Source organism: Hylobates moloch, unplaced genomic scaffold, assembly GCF_009828535.3.
Source record: "Hylobates moloch isolate HMO894 unplaced genomic scaffold, HMol_V3 SCAFFOLD_11, whole genome shotgun sequence".
Lineage (NCBI taxonomy): Eukaryota > Metazoa > Chordata > Mammalia > Primates > Hylobatidae > Hylobates > Hylobates moloch.
Genome location: NW_026652286.1, coordinates 44,113,954 through 44,140,818, shown reverse-complemented (window position 1 = coordinate 44,140,818; position 26,865 = coordinate 44,113,954). Strand labels below are relative to the sequence as shown.

The 26,865-nt window shown below is 47.1% G+C and overlaps 3 protein-coding genes across 14 annotated transcripts in view; 2 read left to right on the top strand and 1 right to left on the bottom strand.

Moving 5' to 3' along the window:
* Positions 1-4: 4 nt before the first annotated feature.
* On the top strand, positions 5-17,726 carry LAMTOR1 (late endosomal/lysosomal adaptor, MAPK and MTOR activator 1). 2 transcript variants are annotated; one of them, XM_032166858.2, is made up of 5 exons: positions 5-191; positions 4,098-4,243; positions 4,496-4,573; positions 4,938-5,064; positions 16,979-17,726. In XM_032166858.2, the coding sequence occupies exons 1-5, from the start codon at positions 150-152 to the stop codon at positions 17,012-17,014; spliced, it is 429 nt and encodes a 142-aa protein (XP_032022749.1). In that variant the 5' UTR covers positions 5-149; the 3' UTR covers positions 17,015-17,726. The 2 variants fall into 2 exon arrangements, with proteins under 2 accessions (XP_032022749.1, XP_032022748.1); XM_032166857.2 differs by lacking the exon at positions 16,979-17,726 and adding an exon at positions 5,436-6,058 and having other exon boundaries at positions 13-191.
* LRRC51 (leucine rich repeat containing 51) lies at positions 2,000-22,663 on the bottom strand. Of its 8 annotated transcripts, none has more exons than XM_058446798.1 (6): positions 22,548-22,663; positions 15,055-15,138; positions 14,278-14,415; positions 9,656-9,861; positions 8,258-8,406; positions 2,000-2,540 (listed from the first exon to the last, which is right to left on the bottom strand). In XM_058446798.1, the coding sequence occupies exons 3-6, from the start codon at positions 14,357-14,359 to the stop codon at positions 2,513-2,515; spliced, it is 465 nt and encodes a 154-aa protein (XP_058302781.1). In that variant the 5' UTR covers positions 14,360-14,415; positions 15,055-15,138; positions 22,548-22,663; the 3' UTR covers positions 2,000-2,512. The 8 variants fall into 8 exon arrangements, with proteins under 8 accessions (XP_058302781.1, XP_058302778.1, XP_058302779.1 ...); XM_058446795.1 differs by lacking the exon at positions 2,000-2,540 and adding an exon at positions 6,436-6,626; XM_058446796.1 differs by lacking the exon at positions 2,000-2,540 and adding an exon at positions 6,511-7,329.
* Positions 22,664-22,833: 170 nt separating this feature from the next.
* Positions 22,834-26,865, top strand: part of NUMA1 (nuclear mitotic apparatus protein 1) — a 78,559-nt gene continuing 74,527 nt past the window's right edge. For 2 of the 4 annotated variants that reach the window (XM_058446778.1, XM_032166829.2), the window contains exon 1: positions 22,834-22,974. The gene's annotated coding sequence lies outside the window, so the exon portion shown is untranslated. Of the gene's footprint in view, positions 22,975-22,996; positions 23,113-26,865 lie in introns of those variants that run through there. The other 2 variants (XM_058446777.1, XM_032166832.2) reach the window with 2 other exon arrangements.

Below are 26,865 nucleotides of genomic sequence, written 5' to 3'. Positions count from 1 at the left end.
GGCGGCCAAGCGGCTCCGAGACAGGGGATAGGGGGGGTGGGGGCCGGTGGTTGCCTGCGGGAGGCAGCCGCGGGTCATGTGACCGGAAGGGCTCCTGACGGACGCCGTCCCTCCTCGGCGCGGCCTGAGCGCCCGGCCCGACCCCGGCCATGGGGTGCTGCTACAGCAGCGAGAACGAGGACTCGGACCAGGTGCGGCCGCGGCAGGCGGGGTTTGGGAATGAGGGCTAAGACCCTGGGGCATGGGGCCCAGAAAGAAACCTGCGGAGGACGGGCAGCCGGACTGCAGGGCTCACTGAATACGGAGGCCTGGAGGGGACAGATTACAGAGGGGACGCCAAGCCGGGCTCCTACCCCTGTTAAAGCCCCAGCTTTCTACACAGTCCCCGCCTCGGGGTGTGCAGGCAGCCGCCTGTCTGGCTCGCTCCCACCACTTCCGTTTGCTCCTAACTTCAAAACTTTCCAGATTCAAGGATCCTCAGTCTAGGTCTCCGGGAAACACTCCCTTCCCCAGCTTCCTGTGTCTTCTGTGTATTAGTGGGCTTTGCGAATCCATTTTAGGGGTGGGTAAGCTGAGGCCCTGAGTTGGTCTGTCCTGAGATGAATCAGGAATTCGTGTATCGTCTTAGTCCCTGGGGTTGCAGAAGGAAGGTCGCTGCTAGTCTAGGGCCAGAGGACGACTCTGGAAGTTGGTGGCCTTTGAGTTGGCCAATGAAGGATTTAATCGATACAGTGAGGACATCGGGACATGTGGGAAATTGTCTGGGAAGGAACAAAGAGGATTTAGCTTTGGCTAGATTGTGGGAAAAGAGAAATGGAGCGGAAGTTCATTTGGTTCTGAGTTTGGCTTGCCTCAGTGCAGTCTGCCTGGGGCCTGAGGTTTCCTTTAGCTGGAGACATGCCTATTCTGAGAATTTGGCTGTAAATCTGATCCCTTTGAAGAAAGGATTAGGCTGGGGAGACCTGTACAGTTTTAAATTCTCCCTCTTCCTCTTAGTGCATTCTCACTTCTCTCCACACTCTAATCCCTGCCCTGCCTGACATTTAAGGATGAAGTCTCAAGTTGCTGTCCACTCTCCGTTTTTGATCGTCTCTAAGCCTGGATTCTACATTTGAACATACAGTAGACCTGAGAAAGTAGAAAGGTTTCAGGTAGCTCACAGTCTAATGGGGAAGATGGTCACAAAAATAGATTATATCACTGGTACTTGGGAAGTAGTTCTTTCTTCAGTGAACGTATTTTGGATTAAGGGCTTAAGCCTAGGAAAATGTCATTTGTATGGGAAGCAAGGGTGGCTTCTAGTTCTCAATTCTCCATACACCCAATGAACACATATTTTCTTTGCCCTGTGTTAGGCATGTGTCGTGCCTAATACCTCTCACTTCACCTCCACCTTTTTGAGAAAGAGACAACAATAACCCTGCCTACTGGGAGAGCTGTGGCCTAGTGGGAAATTGTCTCTTAAAGCATAATATGGACTCTTGCAGGGAATGAGTCAAGAAGGATTAATGCCTTATGAGAAAGGATACCAGCTTCTACTTGGAAGGGAGAGCTGGGCCTGCCGCTCTCCTGAATCTCTACCTTCTCCTTGGTGGGCTCTCATTTCTGTTCCTAACACCCAGAGAAGGTGCTTAATCACTGCTGGGTGATTTGAGGCCTCATGTAACAAGGGCCATAACCATCCACCATCCCAGAGTCCCTCTTTCAGTTCTTGGGCGGGCCCCTCTCCCACTCGCATCTCTGTCTATTATAATAAAAAATATACAACACATTACAGTTTACAAAGGGCCTTCACAGTTATCTAATTTGACTCTTGCCAGACATCTGTCATATTAGTGTGGGTTATGTCTAAAAGTGAGGAAGACGTTCAGAGAGGCTAAGTGATTTGGCCAAGCTGAGAAGTGCTAATGCCCAGGTGTTCTGACGCTAGGCCATGTACTTTATCCATGGGGCCAAGCTGTCTCAGCCATGCCCCTAGACCAGGTGGCCAGTCACGGGCAGGCTGCTATGTCTGTGCTAAGGTAGACAATGAAACCCTGCCTCTTGGGTTACACTAATGCAGAGACAAACCTTGATGTGACAAACCTAACCCATGCTCCACTTGCACTTTGGGAGTGGGGTGATGTTTGTCTGCTCTGAAGTAGGTAGCATGGCCTCTTCTTTAAGTCTAGGTTTCAAGAAAATAACCTTGTTCTTCAGTTGATCTTAGCTGAAGGCTGAGAAGTGATCAGCCAACCTTACTGAAGAACCTCTGATAGGGAAGAGACTACCCTGTCCTGCAGGAAGATCTGTCTGAAGTGGAGCTGGGAGGATAGACACATAGGAAGCTAACTTGGGTCTCATTATGGAGCCAGCTTTCCTTAGAAATACATAGTTTTATCTTTGGCAAACATTTTGTCTTTTTAGCTCTTTAATACTGAGCCTATGTATTTAGGGAGGAAGGGTGTCTGGGAGTTTATAGAGGTGATGGGGCAAAGCCCACAGCTTCTGTCTCTTGCTGTTGGGAACTGGATCAAATTGCCTGAGGACACTTGGGAAACCTAGGGTTGAGAAAGAAGAGTAAGGTGAAAAGGCTGGGCCTCCCTAAGCAGGGCAGGAGGAAGTAGCCCTCTACAAGGAGAGTTGTGGAGTTGTGGGCAGGGGAGCTGGAGCCTGCAGCAGGAAAGACTGAGGAACTGAGATAGGCCTGGAGGGGAGCATTGAGGAGTCTGGCACAGAAGGTTGGTGAGTCAGCATTTGCCAGGATGTCCCCCTGGGCCCATCCTTGGCTTTGTTCAGGGCACTCTTGCTCTTTATGGGTTGGATAGATACCCAGCAGGTCTGTTTTTCCGATTTACTGCTGATATAGCAAGCAAGGATTTGCAGCTGATGGCCTCAAGGCAGGGTCAAATCCGGAAATATTACAGTAGATAGAACAGGGGACTGAAACAGGACAAGGAGTAAGACCAAACCAATGAGGAAGCTTGGTTTGGTCTTACATTAGTTCAGGGGTTGTGATTATCAGCACAGGCCAGCAGTAACAGGGCTGCTGAAAATTTACATGGGCTACTCAGGTGGTTTAGCAAGGGAGGGAACAGCTCCATTGTTGTTTGTTTTGAGATGGGGTCTTGCTCTCTTGCCCAGGCTGGGATACAGTGGCACAATCCTAGCTCACTGCAGCCTCAAACCCTGGGTTCATACAGTCGTTGCACTTCAGCCTCCCAAGTAGGTGGGACTGCAGGGCTCACACTACCAAGTGCAGCTAATTTTTTTTTGCAAAGGCGAGGTCTTGCTTTGTTGCCCAGGCTGGTCTCAAACTCTTGGACTCAAGCAATCCTCCTGCCTTGGGCTCCCAAAGTGTTGGGATTACCAGTGTGAATCACCACACACGGCTACAGCTCTACTGCTCAGATCAGGATACACCATGTACACTCAGTTTGGTTCTGGGAGTCACATACGAAAAGAGCACCAGAGCACAGGAGGGTGAACACCTTCGAAGGGACCTGCCTTCAAGAAGGGAACACACTTGTGCTGTGTGACCCAGAGCTGGGCTGGGATTCCTGCCCTGACATAATTTGAGAAATGGCCATGGAGAGGTTGGGCTTGCTTTCTGTTAGGGCCTAGGGCCTTGTCTGGACTCGCCAGGGCTTCCATCTTGGAAGCAAACACCTTTGCTGGGGAGGGCCTGGTCCTGGGGGATGAGGAGGGCCGTTCTTGGGCTCTTGACTTGCACCAATTTCCCCTTTAGATCCCACTGCCTGCTATGTCTCAGATCCTCTGTCTTCCAGCCTCTAGTATCTTTTCTCTGCCAGGTCCTAGAATGTTTTTCAAGCTCCAGGGCTGTTGCTGACTACCTGCTTTGTGCCTCTGTCCATTTTTTCAGGGCCTCTAGGACTGCCTGGTTCCACTCTCGTTTATCCTAGAACACCAACTCAGCTGAGCTCCCAAGGATAGGCAGGAACTGAGTCTTATCTGGCATTCCATAAAGCTGGGCACTTTGGATATTCCTTACAGAAATATTTTTGGTGTTTAAGGTCAGAGCTGGGCTGAGGGTAGCACCCATGAAAGGCAGGATCTAAGGGTCCTGGGGCTGACTTCTCTCCCATGACCACTTCTAGGACCGAGAGGAGCGGAAGCTGCTGCTGGACCCTAGCAGCCCCCCTACCAAAGCTCTCAATGGAGCCGAGCCTAACTACCACAGCCTGCCTTCCACTCGCACTGATGAGCAGGCCCTGCTCTCTTCCATCCTTGCCAAGACAGCCAGGTAAGTGTCAGAGGACCAGGCCTGGGTGAGAGCTCCTCTATCCATATTAAAGGCTAGGATAGAAGGAGCCAGGCTCAGGACATGGGGGATGGGACAAGGTCACTGGGGAGAGGTGCCTCCATGTCCAGCCCTGCTCCAGTAGGCAGGAGGGAAACTGGTGTCAGATAGCCCTGGAGTTGGTACCTGGCACTGAGTCCTGTTTGTCCTTCTCGGAAGCACCTGTCATGTCATCTCTGTCTCCTCTCCCCAAAGCAACATCATTGATGTGTCTGCTGCAGACTCACAGGGCATGGAGCAGCATGAGTACATGGACCGTGCCAGGCAGTACAGGTGAGCACCTGGCCAGCGTGGGTCCCTCAGGCTACTTGGGCTCCCACCTTCCATCACTGTTCCAGCTTTGGAGCCTGGCCCCCAGTCCAAGCTTCTCATTTGGTGCAGCCCTGGAGATTGACCACAGATCACTTGGGTGCTTCAGTAGATACTCATGTCAGCCCTGTTTACCCTGTGACACTCTTGAGGGCGCTGAGGCCAAGGGAGATGGGCCTAGATTGAGTCTGTGATGAGCTGAGACCTTCCCTCCCAGATACCCCTCCTCGACACCCTGCTTCTCTGGCCTGAGGGGATGAGGCTTACCTGGGCTGGGCAGGGCAGACTGTGGCTTAACTGCCTACCCCCACCCCCTCTCTCTTGTCAGCACCCGCTTGGCTGTGCTGAGCAGCAGCCTGACCCATTGGAAGAAGCTGCCACCGCTGCCGTCTCTTACCAGCCAGCCCCACCAAGTGCTGGCCAGTGAGCCCATTCCGTTCTCTGATTTGCAGCAGGTGAGACACCCCTCGCCTGCCCCTGCCCACCCTTCCCACACTGCCCAGGGTATGGCAGAGGGTTCACCCACTCTGCCTCAGAGGAGGTAGGGAAAGTGGAGTTAGGGAGCCTGGTAGCCTTGTGGGCCCCAGCTCCCTCCCACCTCGTTCTCTTAACTTTTTATGTTTGTATCTCCTTCCTGCAACCTTTATTGTTTCACTCCCCTTTGTTCTTTTCCTTCTGTCTCTCCCATCCCTGTCTTTCTCTTTGCCTTCCTGTTCCCCATCATTCCCTCCTTCTCCATCACCATCTAATCTCCCCTCCCCATTTTTCCTGATCGCCCTCCTCACCTGTCTCTGTTCCTTTCCTCCCCCGCCCCTCTCTGTCTCAGGTCTCCAGGATAGCTGCTTATGCCTACAGTGCACTTTCTCAGATCCGTGTGGACGCAAAAGAGGAGCTGGTTGTACAGTTTGGGATCCCATGAAGAGAGGGGTCCTTGGACAGCTCTTCTCCTCTCTTCATCCCATCTCTACCCCACCCCCTTGGCCCCCAGCCTCACTGCGGCTTATACAGTACCCTAACCTGCTACTAATCACAGAGAAAAATGTGAAGAAGGAGGAGAAGAGGAAGGCTAGAAGCCTGAGCAAGTGAGGGTAGAACCTTTTGGGACTGGCCTTTGAAGCTCTGGCCAGGGATGGGGTGGGGGCCAAAAGGACAGAGCCTGGTATGTCTTCATAGTCATTGAGAATGTGGAGATACCAGTTTGGGTGGGGGGTGATCACCAGGGGACCTAGGGAGATCCCCTTCCCACCCTCTCTGTTGGCCTCAGAGTCACTCCTGCCCCCTCTCCCTGACTTGGTGCTCACATGCACCTCACTAGGGTTTGTGACCAGGGTCTGGATGAGCTTGAATTTGAATGAATTGAGTTTGTATTTCTAGAACCCTGGGTTTTTACATGTTTGGTCTTTTTTTGTTTTGGTTTGTCACCCTCGATAAAGGAAGTATATTCATCCATGTGCTGGTTCTGGCCCCTCTGTCCTACCCATTCTACTTTTGACTACTCAGGTCTATAAGAGTAAGATGGGGGGAAGGGGGCATCTTCCAGGGATACTGAAGATGAACCCAAGAGATAAGGGTTTAGGGTGTCAGCTCTTAGCTGAGACCTGGCTTGGGCTAACCCCAGATTGGATGAGACTGTTCTTGTCCCTTGTCCAGTGGTGATGGGAACACTGTCAAAGCTGAACAGACCTGAATCTGAGGCAGCTTTGATTCTTGGGGGCCCTGCCTCAGACTCAGTGGAATTACCAACAGCCCCTGGGGGTGAAGGGAGACATGGCGGGTTGGGGGGTGGAGAGTGAAAGCAGACCAGGCTCTTCTGGGAATACCTAATATGGAGACAGCAAGCAAATGTTTTTAAGCAGAAGATTCTTTTTATCAAATGAAATCTTAAGCAGAATCCCAGCATATAAAACAGAATGGAATTACTTTGATCTGATTGAAGTGGGGGCTGGTTTCAGAGATCATAGGCCATCTTCTTGGCCTGTCATGGAGGCCCATGGGCATCTCTACAGACCCTGGTACTCTGTGAAGAGTTTGGAAATTACTGATCTACTTTAACCCCCAAATCTCTAAGCTGAAAAGTACAAAGGGGCCCAGAGAGTTAGATAAATTTCTCAAGGCTGTGTGGTAAACCCACGTCTCCAGTGTCCCAGGCCAGCAGGCCTTTCCCTCAATTGCCTCCCTTTTTCAGCAAAATAAGACTAGAGCTGGCTAGGTGCAGTGGCTTATGCCTGTAATCCTAGCACTTTGGGATGCTGAGGTGGGCAGATCACCTGAGGTCAGGAGTTTGAGACCAGCCTGGCCAACATGGCGAAACCCCATCTCTACTAAAAATACAAAAAAAGGCTAGGCGTGGTGGCTCATGCTTGTAATCCTAGCACTTTGGGAGGCCAGAGCGGATGGATCACCTGAGGTCAGGAGTTCGAGACCAGCCTGGCCAACATGGTGAAACCTTGTCTCTATGAAAATATAAAAAATTACCTGGGGGAGGCCGAGGTGGGTGGATCAGAAGGTCAGGAGATCGAGACCATTCTGGCTAACACGGTGAAACCCCGTCTCTACTAAAAATACAAAAAAATATTAGCCGGGCATGGTGGTGGGCACCTCTAGTCCCAGTTACTCAGGAGGCTGAGGCAGGAGAATGGCGTGAACCCGGGAGGCGGAGTTTGCAGTGAGCCGAGATCGCTCCACTGCACTCCAGCCTGGGCGACAGAGCGAGACTCCATCTAAAAAAAAAAAAATTAGCTGGATGTGGTAGCAGGCGCCTGTAATCCCAGCTACTTAGGAGGCTGAGGCAGGATAATCGCTTAAACCCAGCAGGCGGAGGTTGCAGTGAGCTGAGATTGCACCACTGCACTCCAGCTTGGGTGACAAGAGTGAAACTATCTCAAAACAACAACAACAAAATTAGCCAGTCATGGTGGCGGGCACCTTTAAGCACAGCTACTGGGGAGGCCGAGGCAGGAGAATCTCTTGAACCTGGGAGGCAGAGGTTGCAGCGAGCCAAGATTGTGCCACTGCACTCCAGCCTGTGCGACAGAGTGAGACTCCATCTCAAAAAAAAAAAAAAAAAAGAAAAGAAAAAAAAGGCTAGAGCTACTTGCAGTTGCCTGAGTTAGAGAACATCTCTACAAGGTGTGACTTCTCATCTGCTCAACAGCTCAAATCATTTATTGTCAAACCATGCTGTCTATGCTTAGGCCTTTAGGACTACTAGGGTCGTGGGAGCCTCAAAGTGTATTCTGCTTGATCCGGGCCTTCTTGGGCTTGATGTTCATGCGTTTCCAGACTTCAGCTGTGGTGCGGTCTGCTTTGGTGACCCCACTGAAGTCAAATGTGGTGATACGGGACAGGGTGCACAGCACATATTGCCTGTGGGGAAGACTCAGGCTGGGGGCCAGCACCCCCACCAGAATCCCCTTCCCCCTCCACTAGTTGCTGTTGTCTTCCCTGACTGCAAAGAATGGAGGGACTTGAGCATAGTTTGGGAAAGATTAGGTTTATCCTGACTGAGAGCAAGGAATGCTTAGAGGTCTGTTACTCCCTTCCCAGGTCCAAGCATGGCAGAAGAATGGTCATAGATTTCTTGTTTTTCTTCCTCCTTTCCCTTAGGGGAGCCCAGCTAGACCCTACCTCCAGGGGCAGGGCACTTACCTATACCCTTTCTCTTCCTCCATGGGGTTCCCATGGAGTGTCAGGCTCCGGAGCCGAGGAAGGACAGCCAGCTTATTCACCTCCCCCAGGTGCTGGATGCTGTTGCCGTGAAGATAGAGGACACTCAGGTTGAAGAAAGTTGTTAGGACCTATTGGGGAGGGACACCAAAAGCCAGGCTAGACAGGACAGGACCCTGAATCTCTGCTCAGGGCTGACTCGTGGGCAGAGAAGGAAGAATGTGGGGAACAACCTGCCCTCCACTCCAACCCTCCACAGCCATACTATATGACTCTAACCTTTTATTTACCTTTTAAGACATACAGGGCATCACACTGAAAAGGAGCTGTGATCTGAGGGTCAGGAGTATGGGCCTGGGTACCAGCACTGCCACTGACTTGCCTCTCCTGCCTGCCTCTCAGCCTTAGTTGCCCCTTCACTGAACCTTTCCAGCTTTGGTGATCTATGATTCTATCACAGCAAGCAAGAGGAAGACAGAGCATCATGCTAGGCACATGAGAAGCTTTTAAAATACTGGTTAAATTGAGATCACCATACCAGGGGAATAGTTTCCAAGTCATGCTCCAGCTCCTTTCCCCTCTTAGGGATCTTGGACTAGAAAAGGCCAAACTTTGTTTATTTCTTAAAACTTGAATCTGAGTTCACAGAAAGTAAATGCTGTACTTTTATTGACTACCTCTTCCACAGGAGAACCCAGCACAGGACACAGTGGGTGCGCAGTCACAGTTACAATTTTACTTCAGCCTCTGATGTACCAGTTGTTTGTTGGTTTTCATGTATTTTCTCTCTTTTTTTTTTTTTTTTTTGAGATGGAGTCTCACTCTGTTGCCAGGCTGGAGTACAGTGGCACAATCTTTGCTGACTGCAACCTCTGCCTCCTGGGTTCAAGTGATTCTCCTGCCTCAGCCTCCCGAGTAGCTGGGACTACAGGCGCCCGCCACCACGCCCAGCTAATTTTTTGTATTTTTAGTAGAGACGGGGTTTCACCATGTTGGCCAGGATGGTCTCGATCTCTTGACCTTGTGATCCACCTGCCTCAGCCTCCCAAAGTGCTGGTATTACAGACGTGAGCCATTGTGCCTGGTGGTTTTCATGTATTTTCATTCAGTCCTCACAAAACCTTTATGATACTGGCATATTATCCCCATTTTTCCGACAGGGAGGCTGCAGTTTTGAGAGGTTAGGTAGCTTGCTCAAAGTCACAGTAAGAGGCAAACCCAGGATTTGAACCTACATCTGTCTGGCCCTCCAGCCTTGTGCTTTGGACTGCACCATGCTGCCTCACTACTTCCTTGATAACATGTAGGAGTGGAGAGGTTGGGGGCTGAACAAAGTGGCTTCAGGCTCCCCTGACTGGATTCCTACTGTTAGGAACTCACAGGGTCAATGGACGTCAGGTCATTAAAGGACAGGTCGATCCAGGCCAGGTTCTCTGGGTGCTCCAACAGCTGTGAAGCCACTTGGTTGAAGTCTCTCAGATCATTGAGAACATTGTTATTCAGCCACAGGGACTGGGTCAGTGATTTCCCCGACTTTGAACGCTTCAGTGGTCGTAGTCCTGTCCTTGGCTCCTCATTTACCAGATCTGTGGGGACAAAGTGAGACGTGGGTATCATCTTTGCTTTTTTGGCTTTAGGGGGTGGGAAGGGACAGAGCTGGAAAGATTAGCCATCCAGGCTGTAGCTGGAGGGTCTGGAAGGGCCACAGCCCTGTGCCTGAGTCTAGTGCAACCCTGTCCCACAGCTTCCAGCAATCAGTAAGTTTAGACTAAGGGCCAGAGACTTCTATCTCAAGCTCTTGGCTTTCCAGGTCACATGGACTTCTCATGTCCACTGTACCACTGGGTCTTTTGTATACCAAACCAGTGTGGGGTTGAGGAAAACTAAGAACCAGAATTGTTGGGCTTGAGCTGAGTAGATGATAGCATAAAATCCTGAATTAACTACTGGTAAAGCCTATAGAATTCACTTCAGTGGAATACACTGATATCCTCCCTCTCTTTCCATTAATGTTGAGTACCTACAGTATATACTGGATATACAGTGATAAACAAAATGAGAGAGTCTGTTCCAGACTTTGTATGAATAATAGGGCAGAGAGCAGACATTTGTGCCTTGGAGGAGCTTATATGGGCAAGATGGGAGCAAGTTGGCAATATGGTGTGATAAGTGCTATATACTAGTTGTAGCAGCACAGAAGAGAGGCTATTGACCCAGTATGGGAGCTCAGGGAAGTTTCCCAGGGAAGGTGAAGACTGAGCTGAATCTCAGTGGATTAGGAGATGTTTATCAGGCAAAGAAGGGTAAAAAGGCGGGGAACAGCATGAAGAAAGGTATAGAGGTACAGAACAGCCAGGGAGTCTGGGGCGGGTTTGTGTGCCTGCACAAGTGCTCGCATGCACCGCACAAGGGGGACAGAGAGGAAAAGGAGGCAGGAATCCAGTCAGAAGTCTCGAATGTCAGGCTAAGGATCTTGGGCTTTACCCTGTAGGTAATGGGAAGGCACTGGAGTGTTTACAGCAAATGATTCAAATCTTTTATTTCAGAAAGATCACTCTGAAGTGTCAGTGTGGAATATGGATTTTAGGGAGTGAGTTGGACCGAATGACCAATTTGGCTGTTTGAGTCATCCAAGCAAGACATGAGAGGGCCCTACAATCAACATAATTTGGTTGACTGGATGTAAAGGTAGAAGAATATTGAAGGGTGGTTGCCAGTTGTATTAACTGGTAAGGAATTACAGAAGAAGAAACAGCATTGGGAAGGTGATGAGTTCAGGCTTAGCTTTGGTGTATTTGAGGTTCCTGTACAAAAAGGTGGACAAGCCAAGTAGGCAGTTGGAGATGAAGATCGGAAGTTCGGGAGACAGACTTGAGAATCGTTAGCATAGAAGGCATACAAGTTAGGGAAAGAGATGAGATTCCTCAGGGAGAGTGAGGGTAGGGAGGAAGGTCAGGGAGGAACAATAATCCATTAGAGAAGTTAAATGATCAGGGAAAATCAGGAGAGGACAGTTTAAAGATGTTCAGGGAGTAAATAGTTTATAGTAGTAAGTTCCAGGGAGGTAAGGACTGAAAAGTAATTTTGGCAACTTAGAAGTCCCTGGTAACCTTGGTAAGGGCTGCTTCAGTGGAATGGCAAGGGCCTGGGGGCAGAAGCCAGATTGAAGTGAGTGAGTTCAAGAGTGAATGGAGGCTGGTTTCATGCCTGTAATCCCAGCACTTTGGGAGGCCAAGACAGGAGGATTGCTTGAGCCTAGGCGTTTGAGACCAGCCTGGGCAACATCATGAAACCCCGTCTCTACCAAAAAAAGAGTGAATGGATATAAGCAGTTAGCATAAACAACATCCTCAGAAAGTTTGGCTGAGGAGGAGAGAGAACAGGGAATAGGATTATGTTAGAACCCAGGTGTATGGAACACCCCAAACCCTTACTCCCACTTTTTCAAAATGAGGTCCAGAAAGAGGATGGGCCTTGTCCAAGTTCAAAGTCATAGAGTCAGAACCAGATGCCAGGTCTGGCTGAGGTGACTGTATTTTTCCCATTGCTGCTAAGCCTTTGGTTCCCTAGTTCATCCCTGGGGAAGGAAGTATTTAGTATTTGCTGAAGCTAGCCAGCTTTCTTCACTCTCTTTTCTGCTCTCTACTGGAAGGACACCCTTTGCCCTTCCACCCAAACCTCTCCTCCTCCTCAGATGCAGGTCAGGCAGCATCCACCAGATGGCTCTCTGCCTTAGTCCTAGAGTGAGCAGGACCCACAGTTGGGGCCTGGGGGTTGCAGGAGGGTACTGGAACGGCGTACCCCAGCTCACGAATTCTTAATCCTGCCTCCCTCCCCACACCTCCTGAGAACCCTGAAACAGAATGACACAGATGAATCAAAATTAAGGTCAAAATAACCCCACATGAACTAGTGCCCCATGTGATAAGGTAGCAGCTTGGGGAATGCCACCAAGCATGGGCTGGAGGCCAAGCTCAGAGGGAATCACTGGTGGGACGGAGTTGCCTAAAACTTGATGCTGGCTGAGGCTGCTCTTATCAAGGATAGAGTGGTATATCCAGGCTGCCACAGGTTGCTGCTCCTCTCAGATTCCACCAACGCACTACACTGCCTAAGAATCTGTAAAATTCCTTGTTCAGAGTAGGCCAAAGCAGGTCTGGAAGCTGGACCACAAATATCAATGCTTTGAGAACTGGGGAGCATTTAGCTCCAGGAAGACCTGGGAAACTATGTTCCTGTTTTCTTTTCTCTGAAAGGCTGCCATGTAGCTGTTGCCATGTGTCAGAATACAAGTTAGTTTGATTGAACTTCCCTGTATCATCCCTCAACCACAAACTGGAAGGGGTTGGTAGGTGTATATGTTGGGGTGGGGGACTTCCTTAACACTCTAGGTTTGTGAAAAGTTAGAGGAACTGGGTTGGTGGTAGCACAGATTAGATGCCTTCCAAAGGCACTGCCATTTCAGATTCTGTAATATTTATTCATTCAGCAAATAGTACCCCCAAACTCTTGTATCCCCAAACTCTATTGTATCCCTTAACCCCAGCTGTAAATAAGTGTTTCAGAAGCTCTGTGGAATCTGAAGGGACTCTGACCTTTTGGGCCTTTGATGTGCCTCACATACCTAGCAAGGAACACAATACCTGGCATATACATATGACACACACACACACACACATATATAAATGCTTAATAGTAAGTGCTCAGTAAATATTGAACGGTTGAATGAAGGATGGGCCATCTGTACCAATTAACATTTTGTGATGTAGAGTTACCCTTGGTACTGCTTGTCTCTCTCCCAATTCTGAGGACTCCACAGAGGGCAGAGCTACACCTCCTCCATCAGAGTTAGAAATTCCCGTGATAGGCAGGAGGTATACTTCCCTCCCACCTCTGTCATTGCACCCGTCTTAGAGATAGTTACTATTGCAGCTAAAACCCCTTGTGAAACATGGACTACATCAGAAGTGATGCAGTGCACAATAACGATCACAGTAGGTGGCTGTGTGCTCATGAGAGAACAAAGGTGAATTACCACTGTGGGTGATGATAACCCAAGTAGACCCTAAACCCAATCTAAGACTGATGCTATTTGCCAGCTTCCCGAGCTTAAAGGCGGTGGCTACCAATTGCCTGAGAGAAGACTAAAGCCAAATAATAGTTCTGAGATAGTGGATGTTAACGTGTATTCTGTGAGGACAGATGGACTGATGCTTTAATGAAAGACCAGATAACAAAAGCCAGGGATGGCAGAACTTCCCTAGGAAGAACGGATGACTCATTGGGAATATGACATGGCTGACAGCCTCCCTATGTTCCCTCCTGAAGGGACTAGCTAGCCATTTACAAAGACATTGAATGGCAAAATGGGAGCGAGTGTGGACAGTGTTGGAATCTGCAATAAGTGTAGGTGATGATGGAATAAACTTGGATATGGCTGGAATGAGTGTAAGAAGTTTGTCAGTAAGTATTTAAACTGGAAATATGCCAGTTTGTTGATAAAACCCCTCATGTTTGGCCAGTCAGAATAGGCTTGTGTCTGCAGACAGAGGAGAAAGGTTTTGCCTACTTGCTGGGACTCCACAGGAGCCTGTGTTTTCCTCCTCTCTTCAGGTAAAAACAGGAGAATAAAACTATTGGCTGATAGACTGGCTTCCCAGTTTTCTTCACTTGACTTTCCTGCTGTAGCCTGGCTTCTTTTAAAGATGATCAACTACTGTGATAGCCCCCTGTTTCCTTTCAGATTTGCTGCTTAAGAAAAACAAACAGGGGTACATGTTCTTAGGATCTCCTGGGGCTGTGTTGGGGAAAAAACAAAACAAACAAAAAGACAGAAAAAAACCTCTCACTCTCCCCTACCCTCCAAAAGACAGTAACAACACATCTGCAAGCATATGGGAAGAATCTCTTTAGGCTTTTAAGTAGAAGATTATGGTTTCTCCCTAGGGACCACACTGGGCCTGCTGCCTTAGTGAGTGGAGTACTGTGCTCTGGGGGCTGACCTTGAATGACGTGGATGCTTCTGAAGGAGTAGTCAAGGGGGGGCTCCTGTACTGAAGTGTTCATATAGTCCCGTTTGTTCATAGTTCAGGCCATCATTCATCAGGTGCAAGCAGGTGCCCTGGGAGTCTGGGTTCAGCCTGGGAGGACAGAGAAAGACCGGTGTTTCAAGTACACCCACCTTCAGGTTTCCCCATAGTCCTCCATCCCTGCTTTCTATCCTCTACTACTCTAGGCCTGCCTGGCTGTATTTCCATTTTAAGATATGAGTCACTCTTCCTTGCATGTATAGAGCACTTTCTACTTCTCAGAGCACCTTCACATCTCTTAGAACTCACTTGAGAGTTGAACACCCATTTCTTTGTCTGGAAAATGCCAAATGAAGAAACTGAAACCCAAGGGGTAAAAGGACTTGCCCAGAGTTAAGCCAATGAGTCAGTTGTAGACTGCAGTCATCATCTCCTGAATCCTACTCTGAGACCTTTTCTGTTACTCTACAGTAGTTACTGTGGAGACTGTCTTGATACCCACCCTCTGGTGACATCAACTGGGCTATTCTATTGCTTAGCAAATCCTTGAGGGCCTGCACCACATCTGGTTGGTGTCTGACCACCCCTCTCAGTCTGGCCCAGCTGGGGATTTGCCACCTTCTCCGCTTGGCTTCTCTGCCAGCCCCATTACCTTTCCATCCAAAGACCCTACTTTCAGCCCTATCCTGAATGTAGCCATACACATATAAACATACACACACACAAAACCAGAGTCTACCTCTCACTCACCTGTCACTGATGGCTGAAACTCCACCATTAGGGATTCATTCCTGTGGGTTCAGGGATTGTTTCCGGTTAAAATGGAAATACTCCCTGACAGGGATGAACACAAGGTTGTTATCAGTCACTTGCAATGCGGTGTGAATTGTCTTATCAGATCGTTTCCAATTTGTTAGCTAAAGTAAAGCTGAGGTTTTTCTGGAGACGAGGGAGAGCCATGAGAATACTACTCACCTGGGATAAAGAGAGCTGACAACACACTTTACCAAGGGGTTTGTATGTGAATCACACAAGCAAAAGACAAATTGACAAGGATAAGGACAAGAACTTGTCCCAGTCGACCTCCCCTTTCTCATTCCATCCACTGCTGCCACCTTTGTATTATTATTTGTATTACTTCACCTGCTTTCCAAAAGGATTTCAGGTTTGCAATAATAACACAGTCATAAAACAGATGATTTGCAGAATAGTGCTGTCCACTAGAAATATAATGCCACAAATGCAAGCCATATATATAATTTAAAATTTTCTAGTAGCCAAAATAAGTAAAATGAAGTGGTGAAATTAATTTTAATAACTTTACCCAATATATCAAAAAATCATTCAATATGTAATCAATATTAAAACTTACTGAGATATTTTACACTCACAGCACATCCCAATTTGGACTAGCCTACCTGTCAAATGTACGTGACTAGTGGCTACCATACTGGACAGTGCAGATTAGAAAGTTAAAAATGGAAGAGAAAGATCAGAAACTAGATTACAGGAAGAGAGAGATGTGCCAGGCACTTTAAGAATCTAAGCCTACATTTAGCTCTGAAATTCCTGGCAGCCAAAGCAAAAAGAGAAACCTTAGGATTGCAGTTCTCATCATTGCATTCAAAGGATAAATTAGTTTGCAGAGACAATGAAATTGGCAAACAACCTTAAAATGGAATTTATTACTCGGGAGGCTGAGGCAGTTGGATTGCTTGAGCCTAGGAGTCAGAGGTTGCAGTGAGCTATAATTGTGCCACTGCACTCCAGCCTGGGCGACAGGGCAAGATCCTGTAGACCCTGTCTCAGGAAAAAAAAAAAAAAAAAAAGAATTTGTTAAAAACCAAGGACCTGATATCTTGTAATTCAGTTTAAGCCTAATACAGTTCAGGTAAATTCCTTTTTTGGCAATTTAACATATACATGGATCGAGTTTAGTAGGTTTAGAGGAAAATGAATGTCTTGTTCTGAAAAAATAGCAGTACCAGCTGAGCTTTGGGGAGGTGCCAGATTGAGTCACTTCACAGCTTAATTCTGTTATGAACTGGTCCCATGGGCATGGATTGTCAATTAGGGAGACTTGAATCTTTTAGATATTAAATCTATAGGCAGACAACAAAGAACACATTATTCTTTTGTAAAAATAGAGGAACCTGGCTGTGTACTACAGAACTAGAGGAACCTAGCTTAGACAGAAGCTCATCCCACTTCAGCACCTACAACAGATTTGATACCTTTGAGCAAGATTGGATACTTTTCTCAAAGTAAATACTGGGTTGGTACCCCACAGTTATGCACCACTGAACATGGATTTTAACTTAAAATACTTAAGGGCAGATTTTTACTGTTAGTTTTCTTGACTATCAGAGAACCCTAGTGCAGTTCCTAAAGACTTCTGATTTTCTGTAGCACCACCTCCTGTTGCATTTTCTGAATGAATTAGTATTAAAAATGGAGCCCCAAGAAGCTGGTTAAATTTTTAGCCTTCTGCATTTAAGCTGCAGCCCAGGCTGTGAGCTAGTATCGCATCTTATTCATTATCCAACATAGAACCAGGTTTACAACAGGCACTCAAAATGTTTGTGGGATGAATGAATGAGAAACTGCCAATTCTGAGGATTTCTGTTTCAGAAGAGTTGATGCTAAGCTGTTCTTTCTAACAATTGGTTCCCAGGTTCAGCTGTTTCAGTCCACACCTTGTTCACAGTAAGATATTCAATTCAATTCAGCAAACATTTGTTGAGTGCTTGCTGCTCTGTGCCTGACCAGAAGAAATGAAGCCAAGATACAAATAATAGGACCCTGTCATGAGCACAGAAAGACCTGCTGAGTTTCTATGGATTGTGGCAAACCAGCCTGCATCCAGTTCCAAGTAACAGCTGCCCACTTAGTGAATACTCTCTCATGTTTCAACACTCAGTTCTAGTGTACCCTCTTCTACAAAGCCTTTCTTTTCCAGATAAAATTGGTTAATGTGTGCTGTGTTAGGCTGATTGTTTTGATGATCCCTATTCATGGTCTCCCCTGTATCCATCCCTTCTTGCCTATAACATTGTAGTCCCATCTCACTCTGATGCTGGGCCCAGACATGTGACTTGTTTTAGCCAATGAGATGTCGATAAACATGAAGCAAACAGAAGCTTTAAAGGAGGCCTGCCCTCTTGCTCTTTGCCAGTGCCATGAGAACATGGCTGATCTGCTGGAGGGTTATGAGATGTGTAGGTGAGAGACATGCGGAAGAGCCAGAGATTCCAGCTGAAGCCATCCTAGACTAGCCTACAGTCAGCCTACCCCCAGTCAAGATCAGGAGAGTCACCCAACCCACAGATGACTGCCGACACATGAGTAAGCGCAGCCAAAGCAGAAGAGCCCTCCAGCTGACTCTAAGACTTAGAAGCAATAATAAATGTTTATTATCTTAAGCCACTGTGTTTTGGGATGGTTTATTACACAGCAATTGTTAACTTCTGCATGCCCCCACTGTACTTTGAACAAAATTTTATTACAGCCTGTTTACTCATCTGTGAAATGGAGACAAACCCTACCTTGAGAACTATTGTACATCTGGCATCAGGTGCTCAATAAATGGAAGCAGTTGTAGTCTCTGTTAATTTCATTATAACCAACTTTGTTTACTCCCTATAAGCTTGAGGACAGGGACAAAACTCAGACTTCATTCTCCCTTCTCATCATTACCCTGCATTGAGCCTGGCAAAAAAAAAAAAAAAAATCCATATTCACTAAAGGTTTGATGGACAAATGAAAATGGATGGACAATGGAAAAATGAAAGAAGAAATGAAGGAATTAATGGAGCCTTCAAGGTGTCACATAGAGAGCTTGACTGCTGGAGAGAACTGACAAAGTGTTGATGCTGCCATGCTTACTCCTGTGGCTGTGTTTTTGGAGTCAGTCTTTCCCATCTGCTATTCTGGCTTATGACCAGGAGATAATCAGATGCCAGCACCTTCATCTGTCCAGACTGACTGACTGGATGAATGACAGGGTTAGGGGCATACCTGCCTTGTTTCGGAACTGGAATTTCTCATTTCCAAATTGACAGTATCTTTAACTGTTTTGTTTTTTAACTGTAAAAGCTAATAAGATAGATGAATAAAGTGAAACGACATGAAGAAGTACATCAAATAGAAACTCAAAGTTTGTATCTCCATTAACAGTTTGGGAATATAACCTCCTAGAATGTATAGCTAATAAGGTTTTACACACACACACACACACACACACACACCCCTATGGTTTTCTTTCTTTTTTTTTTTTTTTTTGAGACAAGGTCTTGCTCTGTTGTGCAGGCTGGAGTGCAATGGTGCTACCTCAGCTCACTGCAACCTCTGCCTCCTGGGCTGAGGCAATCCCACCACCTTAGCCTCCCGAGTAGCTGGGACTACAGGCACACGTCACCACACCCTGCTAATTTTTGTGTTTTTTTGTAGAGACACGGTTTTGCCATGTTGCTTAGGCTGGTCTCAAACTCCTGGGCTCAAGCTATTCACTCATCTTGGCCTCCCAAAGTGCTGGGATTACAGGTGTGAGCCACTGTGCCCAGCCTAGATTATGTATATTTTTAAATAAACAATATTCCTTTGTAAACCTATTTTTAAATTTTCAAATTGTTGTAGACTATTACCCTTTTTAATAATTGCAAAGTATTTTATACTATGTATCGTACTTTAATGTTATTCACTTAATTTATTTAACCAATCCCAAGTTGACACAAAACTTTTCAGTTTTAGGAAATTACTAACATTTGGAATTTGATTTGTTGCTAGCCTATTCCTGCCCTCTCTCAGGCAAGTTGCAACATGATAACACAGGAAGTTTTGAGGAATAATCACATAAATCTGATAGGAGATTCAACAGCCTGGCCCGAGAGTTTCTGGTGATGGACTGATGGCGGAAAAAATGAAAGACTGCTATGAAAAATCTGCCACATATTTAGCCAGGCATGGCAGCTCACGCCTGTAGTCCCAGCTACTTGGGAGGCTGAGGTAGGAGTATGGCTCAAGCCCAGGAGCTTGAGGCTGCAGTGAGCTATGACTGTGCCACTGCACTCCAGTCTGGGCAACAGAGCGAGACCCTGTCAAAAGAATAAAGAAAAGAAAAAAGAAAAATCTGCCACATAATCTAATATATTCTGGGAGGTTATATTCCCAGGTGCCAAAAGGAGGCCGAAGATTCAACCTGGCTCCTGTCCACCCCCCTCTACTACCATCTCATCCTCAACTCCAATTCTGCAGTCTAGCCAAATGCAACTACTCATCATAAGTTCCCTGCACCTGCTGCTGGGCCTCTAAGTGGAACAGTGTCTCCTTCCAGCTCTGTCTGCTTGGAATATAGTTTTTCTCTCCTCCTTTCGCTTTGCTAATTCTTACTTCAGGGCTCAGATCAGGTTTCAACTTTTCTGAGAAGTCTACCTTTATCCTCAAATCTGTAATTGTAGTGCTATGATTGCCATGGTAGCACTCATAACACTGTAATTATCTGCTTACTATCTGTATGTCCATAAACACCACCAGGGCAGAAACCATATTTTTTCTTACATTTGTATCTCATAGTGCTGGCAAGTAGTAGGTGCTTAACAAACACATTAAAAATTGCAACTAAATAACACTACAAAGGAGAGGGCCATGAGGTTGCTGTAATTGAGGGATCTGACCTGGTCTGAACAGTCTACAGGAGGACATTCCTGAAGAAGTGACTGAGAGAAATCTAAAGGATAAGTACAAATTAACTTATGGGGTAGGGGGTGGTGTGGAATGAGCATTCCAGGCGGATGTGACTGCTATATGCAAAGGTTCTATGGTGGAAGGGTACTTGGAAATTTTGAAGAACTTAAAGGTTATATAATTGAAGGGGAGAGAAGGATGAATATGTATGGTTAGACTGGAGGCTGGAGAGATGGGAGCAATAGGAAACCACAAAGTATTAATACTAAATGCGGGCTGGCTGGGCGTGGTGGCTCATGCCTGTAATCTCAGCACTTTGGCAGGCCAAGGTGGGCAGATCACCTGAGGTCAGGAGTTCGAGACCAGCCTGACCAAAATGGAGAAACCCCGTTTCTACTAAAAATACAAAATTAGCCGGGTGTGGTGGCGCATGCCTGTAATCCTAGCTACCTGGGAGGCTGAGACAGGAGAATTGCTTGAAACCGGGAGGTGGAGGTTGCTGTGAGCCGAGATTGCGCCATTGCACTCCAGCCTGGGCAACAAGAGCGAAACTCTGTCTCAAAAAGAAAAAAAAAAAAAAAATTGGGGGTGGGGTGGAGAGTGAACAACATCAGCTTTGCGTTTTGAAGGATTACTCTGGTTGCAGTGCGCAAATATGGCTGGGAGGGAAGGCAGGAAGGATGTGATGGTAGCTAGGACCTATATAAAAGATATTCAGGAAGTAAAGCTGATAAGATTTAATGATAGATGGGAAATGGAAGAGGTATTAAGTAAACAGAAGAGGTATTAACTCTTGGGTTTTGGGCTTGTGTATATTGTGGATAAAGGTAGGGGCACTGGAAGAGATCCAGGCTTGGAGGAAAGGGTTGGGATACACAGAGGCTGGTTTCAATTTCAGAAATGTAGAGTTTGGGTTGCCTTTGAGGTATCCTAAAGGAGATGTTGAGGCAATTGGCTATATAGATCTGGAGCTTAGAGATGAGGGCTGGGCTGGAGATACACACTTGTGTACATTTGCATACAGGTGGAAAATGAAGTTGTGGGTGTGGAGGGGTACCCAAGAAGAGAATATAGAGTGCAGTGGCAAGAGGGCGTAGGACCAAATCTGGGAGAACTTTAAGGTAGTAAGTGGACCAATCAGGGCCAGCTAGTCACTAGCTAGAAACCAGCTAATCATGGTCACTTCAGACATGGGTGCTGTGTTAGCCCTTCTGTTTCCTGTTTAGTTAAAAATGTTCAAGTCTCATTGTCTTGGTCTCTCTAGTTCCTTTTCCCCATTAAAACTTTCAGGGGAGGATCTGAAATTCATTCCAGCTGAAGTGTAAATAATACAAAGTAGGCCATACGGGTTCCTTTTCCCTGGGGCAGTTTAACTGTTCCTTGGAACCAGTCCTTCAGCTATAGAGGCAGTAGGCTGAAGCTAAAGAGACTTAGCTGGAAGTCGGAGAACTGGAGTCTAGTTCTAGCTCTGTCACTAATTTGGTGTGTGGCCTTGGGCAAGTCCCTTTTCTCTGGGTTTCAGTTTTCCAATCTGTGAAATGAAGATAAATATCCTTGACTCACAGAGCTGTTAAGAGTATCAAAAGAGAGACTGTGAAAGCACTGGGTAGGTTACGAAATGTAACAGATCTGTCGTGAGGAGTAAAAAAAATGAAGCTCTAACTGTAGAGCTTTGAGTAGCGGACCATGGAGAAGGTGTGGGGAGAAAAGGGAATCCGGGGACAGATTGAGAACGGGTTTTACTCCTTGGAAGAGGAAGGAAAGAGGCACTTCACGCCCCAGGAAGTTTCCTACATCTCTAGAATTAGGGTAGCGACTGCGATTTACTCAATTTAATGCTAACCGCATGTCTTGGAAGAGGGTCTCAGTTCCTCAGAGGAAAACCAACCCCATTTCTGAGGGCGTTTCTGATCTCCCAGGTTACGCCTGGAACTTGAAGCATTTTGGGATTTTGGGACCTTTATGTTTGCGTTGGGGACGGGGTTCGTTGTTTTGTCTTTTTGTTTTTGTTTTGTTTCGTTTTGTTTTGAGATGGGGGTATCGCTTTGTAGCCCAGGCTGGAGTGTAGTTGCGTGATCACGGCTCACTGCAGCTTCAATCTCCGGGCTCAAGCGATCCTTCCACCTCAGCCTCCCTAGTAGCTATGGCCATTGGGGCGCCCCACCAAGCCCGGCTAATTTTTTTGTGTTTTTGGTAGAGACAGGGTTCGCCATGTCTCTCAGGCTGGTCTCGAACTCCTGGCCTTAAGCGATCCGCCCGCCTTGGTCTCCCAGTGTTGGGATTACAGGCGTGAGCCACCGCTCCCGGCCCTGGGGTGGTTCTTAAGCATCCCCAAATCTGTATGGATATATATCTCAACGCCCATCCCTCCCTCTGCTCCCCCTAGCCCAGTCTGTCCCATGTGTGTTGTGTCTTGTTCGCTGTGAAAGGTGATGAGGGTCGGTGGGGGAAATCTCAGATCCCCGAGCAGGGAGGTTCTTAGTCGTTCTGTGAGTGCCCCTCCCTTCCCCATAGATCTCTAGTCCCATAGAATGGGTTTCCTGTTTTCCCGCCCGACTCACCCGCAGTCGCTTCCTCTCCAGTCCTGGCGTCCCACTGCCTCAGGGTTACTCAGTGCAACTCCATGGCAACTGCTTTCGTCACCACGACCCGGCAGGCGCCATAAGTACTGACGCGATGCTTACCGGGACCCGCAGTTTGTCAGGGGCGGTGCTCCAAGGCCGCGGGTGACGCTGGGATTTGTAGTTCTCTTTGCCTTCAAGTCCAGGCCGGGGTCCGGAAGCGGTGATACCCTTTCTCTTTCCCAGTGGCCCTCAAACTTCCTTTTCCCTGGTCCTTAAGCGGGCCCCGCCGACAGAGGCCAATCAGAGGGCAGCGCGAGGGGGCGGGGCCATAGTTTAAACTAATTGTGCGCTCACAGCGCTGGCGCGAGCCCACGACGAGGTACGATTCGAGAGAATCGCAGGCAGAGCGGGAGCGCGCAGTCAGGTAACCGGCGCGGGCCCGCGTTTGGCGTGCGGCCTGGGCACCCCTGCGGGTGCTCAGGCCTAAAAGGGGTGCTAGAGAGGCTGGTGCGAGCGGAAGGCCTCCTCCGTAACCGAGTCCGAAAGGGCAGAATCTATGGGGGTAAGGTTTGTGAGGAGAGGCGCCTGAGGGGGAGGAGCCGGGGGTGCCTTAAAGGGGAGGGTCTGTTTGGGGGCGTGTCTGTGGAATTAAATCTGAAGGTGACGGGGGTCGGGGGTATAGGGCAAGTTCCCGAAAGGCTTGTAAGCGAGGGGTCGGGTCCTGGAAAATCTTTGCCTTTTATCGTTAACAATAGCAGTAGTTATGGTAGTGCAGTAGTCAGCATTTTCAGTCACCGTCCACAATGACCTGCCAAATGTTTATCTTTTTAATCTTCTGACCACCTGTTATACTTTAAAGATGGGGAACCTGAGGTTTATAATGTTTAGCTTGGCCTGGGTTACGTAGCCAGTGCGAGGTTGGCTCTACTTGGGGTTTTATGGGTTGGGCATAAATGGGGACGGGGAAGGTGCTGTGTGGGGGCGCGCGTTGTTTTGGACTGGTCAGTGTATTTTGAGCCTCACTTTTCATGTATGTAAACAATGACCTTAGCTGCCTTGCCTACTTCCTGGGGTGGTTGTCCTGGTCAAAACAGGTTGTCTTTTTTTTTGTTTTTTTAATTTTTGTTTGTTTTTTTTTGTTTGTTTGTTTTTCATCCATGGACTCTCACAGATAACATGTTTCATACACGCACCTCGGAGAGTACAAATTTGTGACTATAAGTGGTGTGACTGTGTGAAGATTGTGGGTGGGCGGGAGCCCACTGGGTTGATGCTGCCGCCTCTGGGTACTCTCTTTTGCTTACCTCTGAGTTAGCACTTGTCATCTGTTTTGTTTGTTTGTTTGTTTGTTTTCTTTTTTTTTTTTGAGGCGGAGTCTCGCCCTGTCGCCCAGGCTGGAGTGCAGTGGCGCGATCTCGGCTCACTGCAACCTCTGCCTCCCGGGTTCAAACAGTTCCCTGCCTCAGCCTCCCGAGTAGCTGGGATTACAGGGGCCCGCCACCACACCCGGCTAATTTTTGTATTTTTAGTAGAGACGGGATTTCACCATCTTGGCCAGGCCGGTCTTGAACTCCTGACCTCGTGATCCGCCCGCCTCGGCCTCCCAAAGTGCTTGGATTACAGGCGTGAGCCATCACGCCCGGCCTGTCATCTGGTATTTTAAAAGTCTGCGTGTTTGTCTGCCCTTCTAGATAATGAGAGACTTTTTCGTCACTGTATCCTAATGGCTAGGCAGGATTTGCGACATGTAATGGGAATAAATGTATGCTTTGGAATAATTTCTTGGGCTGAAAGGGCACAGGAACTTCTCTTTCCCGTTTTCATTTAGTGGCATTTGAACCTCAGTATTAAGCTGTCCTCTTTCCTGGAGTGGCACTCTCTCTTGAAAACGTAATGATTTTTTCTTGCTTTAATACATAGTTCCCTCTCTCTAGTATCTGTTGCCTGGTTCTATGTTTCCAAACTTCTGGGTTGTCTGGTCGTTAAAGCTTTAATGGTGAGGGAGTTGGGCCTCTCTACTTTGTGGAGATCTTTACTGCTGTGAATATATGGGAACCTGGGGCGAACATGAGGATCATGTAAGGTAGCTTTCTGTCAGCACAGATGGGTGTATGTTTCCTCACTCCCTCTTTCTGTGTGGTATTTCTTCTGTAGAGGAAGAACCACATACTTCTTTGTGAAAGCTTCCAAAGTATTCTTTTCTTAGCCTAAGTTCTAGCAAGGGATGACTAATTGTAATGTCTAAGCTCTTAGTTCACAGCGAAAAGCTGTACATTCCAAAAGCTTAAAGATCTTACCTGAAAGCCCCTTAAGAAACATAGAATTCTTTTTTACATGTGGAACATGGAAGTGGGAAGAATGCCTTGAAATAAGACTTGAATTCTGGAACTTTTAGGATGAGGGCAAAGCCCTGCTCAGGTGGCTGAACAGAGCTGATCAGGGGCTGTTTGGACAGCTGTGTCTAATTGATAAAACTATGATCAGAAGATATTAGGTTGGTGCAAAAGTAATTGCGGTTATTGCCATTGAAAGTAATGGCAAAAACCGCAGTTACTTTTGCATTAACCTAATATATGGTGTGGTCATTTAATTTAGCCTCTTACCCAGTGTACACTAAACATACCAAAAGGTGTTGTCCGGACTCGAAATGAGTACTTTCTAGAATGAGATCATTCCCAAAGTCAATCCATCTCGAAGTTGAACAATTCTTTTTTTTTTTTTTTTTTTTTTTTGAGACGGAGTCTCGCTCTGTCGCCCAGGCTGGAGTGCAGTGGCGCGATCTCGGCTCACTGCAAGCTCCGCCTCCCGGGTTCACGCCATTCTCCTGCCTCAGCCTCTCCGAGTAGCTGGGACTACAGGCGCCTGCCACCAGGCCGGGCTAATTTTTTGTATTTTTAGTAGAGACGGGATTTCACCATGGTCTCGATCTCCTGACCTCGTGATCCGCCTGCCTCGGCCTCCCAAAGTGCTGGGATTACAGGCGTGAGCCACCGCGCCCGGCCAACAATTCTAATTAATAATTATTATTTTGTAGCTGGGCATGGTGGCTCACCCTGTCATCCCAACTACTCTGGAGGCTGAGGCAGGAGGAGCAGGCAGGAGAATGGCTTGAGCCCAGGAGTTCTTAGCTAGCCTGGGCAACAGAGTGAGACCCCAACACAATTAAAATATGTTTATTGTTTTGTATTGTTAGTGATTATTTCGTTTTACCCATGTATGTCTACTGTTTGCTTTTTCACTATTCTTCCTTGCATTTTATTCCTTCCTTTTTTATTGCACAGATACATACATCCTTCAGATGTTTGTTCAGTGGGAATCTATTAGTGGTAAACACTGTCTTCATTTAAAAAATCTTTATTTCACTTCCAGTCTGGTTTTTTTTTTTTTTTTTTTTTTTTTGAGAGACAGTCTCACTCTGTTTCGCAGGCTGGAGTGCAGTGGCGCAATCTCGGCTCACTGCAACCTCCCGGGTTCACACCATTCTCCTGCCTCAGCCTCCCGAGTAGCTGGGACTACAGGCGCCCACCACCATGCCCGGCTAATTTTTTGTATTTTTAGTAGAGACAGGGTTTCATCGTGTTAGCCATGTTGGTCTCGGATCTCCTGACCTCGTGGTCCTCCCGCCTCGGCCTCTCAAAGTGCTGGGATTATAGGCATGAGCCACTGTGCCCGGCTCACGTTCAGTCTTGATTGGTAGTTTAGCTGGGTACTAGGCTTCCAGTTATTGTCTCTTAGCACTTTGAAAGTGTTTTTTCATTGAAATTCTGGCTTTTTGTTGTTACTCTTGAGAACTATGCTTACAAATTAACTTATTTTATTGTAGGTAACCTGTCTTTCTTTCTGGTTGTTTTTAAGATCTTCTTTGCTGTCATTTGTGTTCTGTACTTCCATTACATGGTGTGAATTTAATTTTCTTAAATCATTATGTACTGGGGGCATATAGTAATTCCTTAATCTGAAATTTCATATCTTTTCACTAATTGTGTAAAAATTCCCAATCATTACCTCTTTACCTCTCTCAGATCTCATGCTTAACTTACGTTGAACTTCCTCATTCTGTCGTCCACATCTTGTTCTTTCTTTCATAATTTCCATTTCTATCTTTCTGTGTTAACTTCTGGATAATTTCCTTATATCTATCTTCTAGTATACTAGTTTACTCTTCAGCTAGGTCTAATTTGTTTTTTGAATTCTTATTTTTATTAGCTAACTTTTTCATTTATTAGAAGTGCTCTTTGGTTCATTTTCAAATCTGCCTGTTTTTCGTGCTCTTGTTTTTGTCTTGTTTTCAATTTTGTGTTTGTAATAATTTTAA

What these genes read in the sequence shown, in the direction of transcription:
- LAMTOR1 (XM_032166857.2), top strand. Translation starts at nt 150, where the DNA reads ATGGGGTGCTGCTACAGCAGCGAGAACGAGGACTCGGACCAG. An exon ending in ATCCTTGCCAAGACAGCCAG is followed by an intron (nt 4,244 to 4,495) that starts GTAAGTGTCAGA and finishes CTCTCCCCAAAG; the next exon opens with CAACATCATTGATGTGTCTG. An exon ending in CGTTCTCTGATTTGCAGCAG is followed by an intron (nt 5,065 to 5,435) that starts GTGAGACACCCC and finishes TCTCTGTCTCAG; the next exon opens with GTCTCCAGGATAGCTGCTTA.
- LRRC51 (XM_032166859.2), bottom strand. Translation starts at nt 14,359, where the DNA reads ATGAACAAACGGGACTATATGAACACTTCAGTACAGGAGCCCCCCCTT. An exon ending in ACCTGACGTCCATTGACCCT is followed by an intron (nt 8,407 to 9,655) that starts GTGAGTTCCTAA and finishes CCTCCCCAATAG; the next exon opens with GTCCTAACAACTTTCTTCAA. An exon ending in GAGGAAGAGAAAGGGTATAG is followed by an intron (nt 7,976 to 8,257) that starts GTAAGTGCCCTG and finishes TCTTCCCCACAG; the next exon opens with GCAATATGTGCTGTGCACCC.